Consider the following 10443-nt stretch of genomic DNA (forward strand, 5'->3'; position numbering starts at 1 on the left):
GAGATATGTATAATATCAAGGATTCAAGATAACACCACAAAATAATCCAAGAAATCACAAAAGAATCAATAAAAGTTAGACATAAAATATCAAGAAATAGAACTGATCCTCAATGTAACATGAGATATAATTACTGACACAAACCAAATAAATCTCAAAACTATAAGAAAAATAAATTTGTTTGTTGACACTTACAGTTGTGACTTTCCGCCTTGATCCTCCCATCCATTGCAACATTGTCAAAACCGCAGTATAACTTTACAACCTATATAATATAACTGAAACAACACAAAATGGCAAGTAAATAAAACGATAAGTATACTATCATACATGAACACCTAAGAATCAAATTAGCCATATTCATACGAGCAAAATTACTCTAACGTAGTAAAATGTGGTTGTGACAGAGGTTCCGATGTTCATTATCTTACTCCGTCCCCATAAAACAAGACTAGATCCTTCTATAACTAGAATCAAATGCAACTAATGCTTCTTCCAGCTAAATTTGAATTAACTTAAACCTCCAGACCTAGAAAACCTAGCAGCTAAAAACGCCTCGAATCCTAAATACAAAAAATCAACTACTTCAACGATTTCTTCAATTATCCTAACAATCTCAAGTTCCGGATATCGTTTAACAGGTCAAAAGGTATTTATTGACAATTTATTAAAATAGGCGTAATCAGTACAATTAATAAATCTAACAGTATGATCAAAAATATAGCAAATACATACAGAATATGTAAATAACATTTCGAAATAATATATTAAAAAAAATAAGAAACAAATTTAATCTACTGAATTCGATAATAACGGACCGTCTAGAAGCGAAATGTGCGACTGATGAAGTAGAGAGTGAGCGATTGGACGGAATTAAGGTGTTAATTTGATGAAATTGATGACGGAAATAGAGATAGATATAGGAGAATATAGGAATTATATACCTATAGATATAGATATAGATATAGATATAGTGACGGATTGGTTGATTGATCCGGTTAGGGTTTGAAACTTGAAGAGAGCGGTTATGGAAGTTTTTGGTGCCAAATTTTGAATCCTGCAGAATATAGAATGCGAATTTATTTTGCACAGGGAGTGTTTGACTAGGATTTTTTTTTGAGTCAGGTTTTATTAGAGAGTGAAAATAAGATGATAAAGTTACCGCAAATTATGATTGTTAACGGAAAAATGATCGGTATTGCAATACTTCTAGTAGTACTGTCGTGTAGTAGGATTACATTCGAAAATGAAAAATACATGTTGCCTTCGGATTAAAAATGATTGTAAATTACTCGTACTTTTTAACTTGATAGGTTGACATAAAAAATAATAGTACGTCATTAAATGTAAAACATCATCATTTTGATTTTGCTAACAATAAAATAGATATCTCCATGATGGTACTCATCATTTTTTTCATATATTTTACTAAATTTTGAAGTTTTTTTTGAAAAGTGAATTTTAACTCAGACACGTATGCTGTGTGCTAATCACATAACGAAATGGTTTTGCACTAAGCGGATCTTAAATAGTCTTTCTCACCATATCACCTCCTTTATTGGAAAATACCGTCGAGGAGAACCTACTAAGGCTCGAACTCGAGACCTTGGAGTGAACTCACCCGGGGCTCCGCATAGCAAGTTTAGTGAAACACCCCTGACCACTGTGGTTTAATTTTAAAAAAAAGTATTTAACATAAACATATTAATTTATAAAATAACATATATATAGAATAATAAAGGATTTCTAATGATTTTTTAACACGTGTCAACAATTGATAAGTGACTTTGCTTATCACAGTATAATATTGTTGAGAAGATTTTGAAAACAAGTAACCACAGTATAATACTGTTGAGAAGATTCTGAAAACAAGTACTCGTTATATACTTTTACCCGTTTACCTTCTATGTCTATGTAAATTACTTCAATTGATATATATATATTTTTGAACCTAAATTATTTCTATGATATTATTTCGTAACCAGTAATGTCTCAAATATCCTATTTAATCACAGGTTATTGTAGAAAGCTATTTTAACTACCTTCAACATCCTTTTTACGTTAGATATTTTTGCTTTTTTGATTTTACACTTTATTTCAGTTTTGTTTAGTAATCTTAATTATATTGTATTGTAAAGTTGTAATCCTACATGATCAAGTGAATTGTTCGGTATCCTACTAGATTTTTAACAGGAATATCTTTATTATTAACATTGACACAAATAATATTAGTCATTTATGTTTGTATTTTGACAAATACCATACATTTCGGTATAAAAGTTAGTACTTTAACTTATCAACAAGTTTGATTGATACGACTTAAAAAAAGTTAAATCATCCATTTGATGTGATTATAAACTAGAACTCCATACGTATAAAATTTAGGAGTTTGCTAAATACAGCATTTAGGGCTGTGTTTAAGATACATAAATTGTTTGTACATTTACCATGAAAATCAGGGGACGGACTTTTAATATGAAAGGTACAAGTTTTTTTATGCACGTTAAATATAGCCATGTATTTAGCATTTTCCTAAAATTTATTATACATTTTTCTATTTTAGTATGTCCCAGTACTTACTTATACTACCAATCAAAAATCATTTAAATGATAAATGTCAATTAGAGAAAATTATAATTTTGGTACCCCAAGTTGTCAATTTTTTCACTTATAGTTTCTAAGTGAAGAAATTACAGTTTTCATACCTCAAGTTGGTTATTTTTTTCAGTTTTGGTACCACGCATAAACTCCGTTTATTTTTTCCGTTTACGCTTTCACGTGATGAACACGTGAGGGGTATTTTAGTCTTTTGACCACCCCTCTTTTTGGGAAAATTACACTTTTGGTATCTCAAGTTGTCAATTTTTTTTATTTTTGATACCTCAAGTAGACAACATATTTTTATTACACTCTTCAATTTTCATCTCACAAATTGGAATCTATCAAACTCATGTCGTAATTACCTCAATATTGGAATATATCAAACAACACAAACTCAAAAATCAACACACATGATTTTTTTATGTGTTGTTGATGTAATTACGGGTGATGGTGGAGGAACTCATGTCGTCAAAAAACACACACACCATTGATCTCTTTTCCTCTATCACCCATAAATTATCCTCTTCTTCGATAGGAATATTGTATAAACGAAACTTGATCAGGATCTGCTACAAACAAAATCTGAACGGAATCTACTACATATGAATATATTTGCTACAAACGAGATTAGATCGGAATCTCTAACTAAGGTGGTAGTCGTGGTGCCTGGTGGTGAGGGAGATAGCCGACAACCCTTTTTGGTGGTGTATGATTTATATAAGAGATCTGAATCTCTTTATGCATGTTTATGTGTTGGAATTAGTATGGTATAAAGATATAGATATACATGGATATATGGATGGTTCGATATGGATATATAGATGGAAAATGATTAATCAACCTAAGTCATATGCCTAAAAATCAACCTAAAACCTTAAGAATCTGACATGTGGATTCCACTAATTCTCTTTCCTAATCATGTCCCCTGATTTTTCCACATGGCATCATCTTCTTATTAGGCGTATCTCTAGGCACACCAATTAGGTTGATTTATCATTATCCTATATAGATATATTCCGCTCAAAAAGAGGAATATATATTGACAATTTGAGCTACCAAATAATAAGCAGCTCACTTCATTTAGAGACTATAGAGGGAAAAAAATTGACAACTTGAGGTACCAAAAGTATAATTTTCTCAAAAAGTGTGGTGGTCAAAAGACTAAAATACCCTCACATGTTCTTCAAATGAGAGCGTTAACGGAAAAAATAAACGGACTCTGTGCGTGGTAGCAAAGCTGAAAAAAAGAGCCAACTTGAGGTATGAAAAACTGTAATTTCTTCACTTATAGACTATAAGTGGAAAAACTGACAACTTAAAATACCAAAAGTGTAATTTTCTCTATTAATTATTTCAAACTTTTCAAAAGTATTGAAATATAAATTTGATATACATAAATGAGATCTAACTTATGTCATTTTGAATAATTGATTTTATATTTTGAACACACTTTTAAGTTTATTCCGATAATCGATATTATGCTTTAGCGATGCAAAAACTTTACGTGTTAAAAAAAATTACCTCATATAAATCACCTAAAATATACACCAATTTGAAGTAAATTCACCCACAATAAAAACATTTTCTAGAGCCAAATATTAACGCGTTTTTATGTCGAAAAAACTAGAACATAAAGTTTTGGTTGATAATAGTACAATAGGCTTTTTCTAATTATTACTCATTTCATTAAAGAAAAGTATTAATACCAAACATTGTAATTGGCTTTTGGATGTCAACTACTTTGTATCAATAATCCAATATCTACCGTTCAACCTCTTTACTCAAACCTTTCAGATGTCGCTTTTAAACATTCGTGGACACTATCTCTTCTTGTGGTAGGTAAGGCTACATTCTATAATGAGATATTTTAAAGTCCAAATGTGTGTACAATTTTTGACATAAAAGTTACATCCTATGAACTTTAATTACTTGCTTTACTACGCAAAAGAATTCCCAGTCCACATAATGGTGTTTTGCTTTTCATTCTCTCGTATGCAAAATGCCTCATTTGGACACAAACTCACAAATTAAACACGTTTAGTTTTGAATAGTTCGGTTTTAAAGATGAGAGTTTTTGACTAGCTTAGATTATGTAACTTTTTTTTATTATTACGAGCATGGTATCCGCGCAACTGACGATGACGATGGTGTGATGACGACGACGGATGATGATAGTGGTGGCGACATCAATTGGTGTAGGTAAAGATATTTGATTTAAAGGGGGTTAGTAGAGATATTTGATTTAACGGGGGTTAGTAGAGATATTTTATAGTATAATAGACTAATGGTGTAATTTAATATATATGGTTGATAATGATTTAATCCATTAAGGGTATTTTGGTCAATTTACATATCTCATTTTTTTTTCTAAACTTTCAACATGGGTTTATAATTTTCATTTAGTTGTATAGAAGTATAGATAATAATAATAATAATAATAATAATAATAATAATAATAATAGTTATTTTTTTTATTACCATGATTGTTTTATTAAACTCTCTTAGGTTATCAAAAAAATTTTTCTTGTATCAGTTGACCATTTTTACATTTTTTCTTTTTTGGTTAACTCCAAGGTTATCTATCGAACCATTTTTAAACTTTATCCTTGATCACTTCAAAATGCGAGAGATAAATACCCAATTGTTTATTTGGTCATACATTATCCTTGATCACACTTCAAAATGCGAGAGATAAATACCCAATTGTTTTTATGGTTACTATCTTGTTTAATCATGAACGTACGTTAAAAAAAGTCGGTGTGTTGCAAGAAGCTAAATGTCAAAGGGTAGGTGGGCTACAACTAATTAACATGGTTGTTAGTATCGTAAGATACACAGTACGTCTCATATCGTATCATTGAAGAAAAAGTAAAGTCTCAGTTGTCTTAGACAAAATTTTGAATCGGTTCAATACGATACGGTCGAAAAAGTTTGTTAAAAAGATAATTTTAGTTTTTCTATAAATAACTCTTTGATATAGTGAATTTATTACTAATAAATGTTTAATCCGTATTTAAAATATATATATGATAATAAAATCATTTTGAAAATTTGATATATTTAATAAATATGATAATATCGTCAATATATGTATGTTTTTACGCATACATCATATATTTTAGATACGTATATATTTTTTATTTTTATGTCTCTTACGATACGAAACACGATATGATTCACGATTTAAAAATTCACAAGATGAGTCGTCACACGATACACGATTCGACAACTATGCTAATTAGTATCACAAATCATGAATTATTAGTAAACAAAATGATATACAAAACAAATTCAAAATCTTTTTAAACCACATAAGGACGGTAACACTGGTTATTAGAATAGGAACATTATAGAAAATTTTTAAAACGATCGAGGTTTAGCAACAATGGTAGAGTGCTTCAAGATATGCAAACTAAACTGTCCACCTTTCTCACTTGTGTCAATCTTAGACTGTCCTGGTGGTGGCAAAAGCTCGAAATTCTGCACCAAACGACCAAGCGTAATACCAAGGATCGGCAATGCAAGAATGATTCCGGGGCAACTCCTCCTTCCAACTCCGAATGGCAAGTACCTGAAATCATTTCCATTAGCCTCAACCTTTGCTTCCTCTTCCAAAAACCTCTCGGGTCTAAACTCCTCGGGTTTCTTCCATTGGTCAGGGTTGTTTGCTAGCCACCAAGCATTGACCAAGATCTTGCTTTCAGCCGGAATGTCAAAGCCACCAAGCTTAGCGTCGTGGAGGTTCATGTGGGGGACTAGAAGTGGGATTGCCATTCGTAGACGAAGAGTTTCTTTCACCACGGCTTGGAGGTAAGGTAGGTTTTGGACATCAGGCTCGGTGATCTGGACACCGGGCCCGAGCTTAGTGTCAAGCTCGTGTCTTAGCTTGGCCTGGATCTCAGGATGGTTCACAAGCTCGGCAATTCCCCACTCTATTGACCATAGAGTCGTCTCGATTGCTATTTCACAAACAGAAAATGACATAAGTATAGACTAAATTCAGACAAGGACAACAAGGACAAACTCTAAACATTAACTAGTACTAGTACACAAACTAATACTCTTTCGCAAGTATATAATTGAAAAAAATTAAAAATATTACTATATACCATTAAACGGTCAAACAAAATCCAAGATGGGATCTTGGTTAATAAAATATTTTTATCGTGACTATATTAAATTATTTTTATTGTTTTAATTTGTATCATTATTGTTTCGGGTAGTGATGTGTCTACATATAGTGCCATCAAGTTGTAGACGTGTTAGGTCCAACACCACTTGTAATAAACAAAGGCAGCATATTATCAACTTACTTTTGAAGTACATCTGTACATGTAAAAAGCACAACATGATTTATTGTTTTTGGCCCATTAACCTTTATTGGCTTACAGGGGACATTCTTTAAAGCAAATACTTTCGTAACCTTTTTTTAGCATAAAAAATTGACTTTTTCTTTGGTTCCTTTATTTATGAAGTGATGTATTTTTAAGACTACCACATGACGAAATACACACCAACCAGTCTCAAAAGACGTCTATATTTCAACCATCTGGTAGGTGGCATTTGAGTATTTCTATCATAGTATCATTGATGATTATTACATGGTTACTTTATCACCACATGTTGCAATTAAGTGATCAACTAAAACAAACAAACTTTAGTTTTTGTACAACAAAAAAGTCCAAAGTTAGGTAATGAAGATAATGATGATGATGATGATGAATTGATATTAAATTGTGTGTTGAAATAGGTAAAAAGGTATTGAATGAGACATACCAGCAACATTAATGTTTTCAACAATGTAAAGAACATTGTCTTCATTGATCTCTCCCTTGTCCTTGGCTTCAAGAATGTGATCAATTGCACATTTTAGTTGATTGTTGTCCAATTTCTGTGTGCTTCCAATCTTCCTGTTTTTCCCCCAAAAATAAACAAATAAGACTAATAAGTGTACAATATATATGTAAATCACATAATCAATGTAAGTTCAATCAAATCATAGGGTAATTTAAATTGCATTTTCAAAATAATCTCTGAGTTTCTAATTAAAATGGCATTTTCAGATAGTAAGTCTTAATTCCTTTTCTCTTTAATAAAACGTAAAAAAAATCATTTTCTTTCGTATGGTATGCCACAATCTCCATTTTATGATTATTTGTGTTTTAGAAAAGAAACGGCACCAAAAAATTCTAACAAGATGTGGGAAGAATATTCGTTAATTGCTAAATTCAAAATACCCATATCAGAATCATAACACTAATACAAATTTCTTGATTGAATCTAAGAAGGTAACCTCATTTGAATCATCATACTACTGTACCTTAATTTGAATCAATTAGTATAAAAAATTAGATCTCAAACGAATATTCATTAACTAAAAAAAAAAAAAGGCAAAAGTACCTAATCAGATCATCCAAAACTAACAAAAAAAAAATAATGAAATGAGATACTTACTTCCTTTCATCAACAAAGTAATCCTTGAAGAGCTGAAGCCTTTTGTCCTTCACTTCCTTACACAACTTCAAGTAACCTCTCAAAAACGGTCTCAAAACCGGAATGAAATCACCGTAGTTATACTCGAAACTTTGCGCCAAACGACTCCTTTCACCGTTCAACGCTTTCAGTTTCAAAAACAAAGGATCATCTTCACTGTCAAATCTTCTATCAAACATGATCCTAAACATATTGTTGTACATCATCAATTGTAACCTTTTCCTTATCACAACTCCTTCCGTTGCGGATTTCGGATTTTTCTTCACATCTTCCACAACCGCCGCTGCTTCATCTTCCCATCCTTTCCTGTTTATTAATTACAAAATTTGTTAATTAAACCAATCACTAATTACAAATTACTATATCACATTTCATATTGTATATTTTTTTAGCCACACATATCTTGCGTGCAGCGGTTGAACTTCAGAACTTCAACCTACTGCACGCAAGATCACTGCAACTAACAAAATATCTCATTTCCCCTAACTATCTTATGTTTGAGCAAATTACACTAAAATAACGCAAATAATAATAATTCAAGATCAATTGGACAGGCAACAGCACACAAGATGTGTGACAGTATCTAACTGTATCCTTTTACAAAAGTTATTTCATTTTAATTAGTTAATCTATTAACATAGCCAACTGCACTTAATTAATATATATTTCTACCTGCACAGATCTCATGTGACACCTATGCAAGGAGCCACATATATCATTTTAGTAAAAATGACTAATTGAACAAGCTGAAACAACAACTTACCTATATTGTTGAACAACTTTATTAGTAAAAAACGGGACAGTCATAATGCGACGCATTTTCCTCCAATGTTCACCATAAACGGTAAAAACCATATCCTGTCCTTTCCCAGTAAAAATATCAAACACGACATTTCGTGTTCGAGAACCAAACTCAACACCTTGTGTATGCAAAACTTCTTTTGCAAGATCAGGGGATGAGACAACGACAAGGTTTCGTTGTCCCATGCGCAATAAAAAGATCTGGCCAAATTTCTTGGCCAGATCAGTTAAGTTTCTATGGTTCAAGTCATCACCAACTTGTAACCAGTTGCCAAAAATTGGCACTGCGGTTGGCCCGGGTGGCAACTTAAATTTTTTGCCACGTAATTTGGATATAACTATTGTGATAATTATTGTTGCGAATAATGCAATGAGTGTTTTCTCTAACAAGAGAAGATCCATGGTGGATTATGGTTGTGTTATGATGGCTTGTGGTGGTAAAATGTGGTTTGTATTTGTATATATATAAGTTGGGTTTTTTTTTTTTTTTTGCGTGTTAAATTATTGTAGTATGTTTTTATTTTGTTTTGAGAAGTGGGTGTGAAATATATACATTTTTATAAGGGGTGTGATTGACGGAAAGGGTTAGGTGGGCGTGGAGTTGGTTTGGACGCCGTCATCCAAGTTTGACGGTGAAATGGGAATTCTGCTTTTGTACATAGGTAATGATCAATCTTTATTAGTGTACAAATTATTTTAATCGATAAGACTGTGATACGTGGAAAATAGGAAAGAGAATTAATGGATTTTTAGGATAATTGGTTAGAAGGAGTTATCATTTTCCTTTCTACATACATCTTATTAAAATAGTTTTATTTTTAATAATTAACACTTTAAACTCTTATCTTTCTAAAAATTTTTACTATCACAATTATATCAACTTATACCACTTGACACCACCACCACCAATAACACCATCACCGACACCATTAAATCGTCTTCCTCACCACCACTGCCGCATTGCGCGAGTATCATACTGATTTAATGTTTACGTAAATCTTTCATATGTGAAGACATCAACAATAGGTAGGTGATGACGTAGCTCGTATAATACATCATACATGTAGTTTGTTAAGTTAAACTAATTCACTATATTTTTACCTCAAAAGTCCAAATCATAGTTACATACTAGTTTATCAAAAAGTAAAATTAAAAAATAAATAAATAAATTGAGAGGGAAGTGAAAAAGTAGGAGACGAAAGAAAGGCAGGAGTGAGTAGGTAGAAAGCAAAGAGGGAGGGGTAGGTGGGGATGAAACGGCGCCCATTGGTTTACTAGTGGTTTAAGTTTGTTCTTCGTTTCGGGTATGAATTTCACACGATCGCCATAACTCAGCTTGGATCCTAACCCACAATTTTTTAATTCTTACTTTCTAAAATCTCAACCACACATTTGAATGTCTTTTCGATCACTATTATTAAGCACACTTTTTTTTCTTTTGGTTGGAAAGGCTATTAAGCACACCTTAAACACCAGGCATAGTATTGAGAGGTATACGTCAAGTTTTCGACGTATTGGGTTAGAAAAATTGGTGTATCTAACGACATT

General features: G+C 31.8%; 1 protein-coding gene across 1 annotated transcript; it reads right to left on the reverse strand.

Moving 5' to 3' along the window:
• Positions 1 to 5839: 5839 nt before the first annotated feature.
• Positions 5840 to 9427, reverse strand: LOC122609569 (trans-cinnamate 4-monooxygenase). The gene is made up of 4 exons (XM_043782596.1): positions 8858 to 9427; positions 8056 to 8400; positions 7378 to 7511; positions 5840 to 6560 (listed from the first exon to the last, which is right to left on the reverse strand). Exons 1-4 carry the CDS (start codon positions 9295 to 9297, stop codon positions 5962 to 5964), a joined length of 1518 nt encoding a protein of 505 aa, XP_043638531.1. The 5' UTR covers positions 9298 to 9427; the 3' UTR covers positions 5840 to 5961.
• Between the last annotated feature and the right edge of the window lie 1016 nt (positions 9428 to 10443).

Source organism: Erigeron canadensis, chromosome 7 (genome assembly GCF_010389155.1).
Source record: "Erigeron canadensis isolate Cc75 chromosome 7, C_canadensis_v1, whole genome shotgun sequence".
In the NCBI taxonomy this organism is placed as follows: Eukaryota; Viridiplantae; Streptophyta; class Magnoliopsida; order Asterales; family Asteraceae; genus Erigeron; species Erigeron canadensis.

Bases quoted from the DNA above. Each gene is read 5' to 3' on its own strand.
- LOC122609569 (XM_043782596.1), bottom strand. From the start codon at position 9,297: ATGGATCTTCTCTTGTTAGAGAAAACACTCATTGCATTATTCGCAACA. The intron at 8,401-8,857 runs GTAAGTTGTTGT...ATTAATAAACAG, and splicing joins AAAGTTGTTCAACAATATAG to GAAAGGATGGGAAGATGAAG. The intron at 7,512-8,055 runs GTAAGTATCTCA...GGGGAAAAACAG, and splicing joins TACTTTGTTGATGAAAGGAA to GAAGATTGGAAGCACACAGA.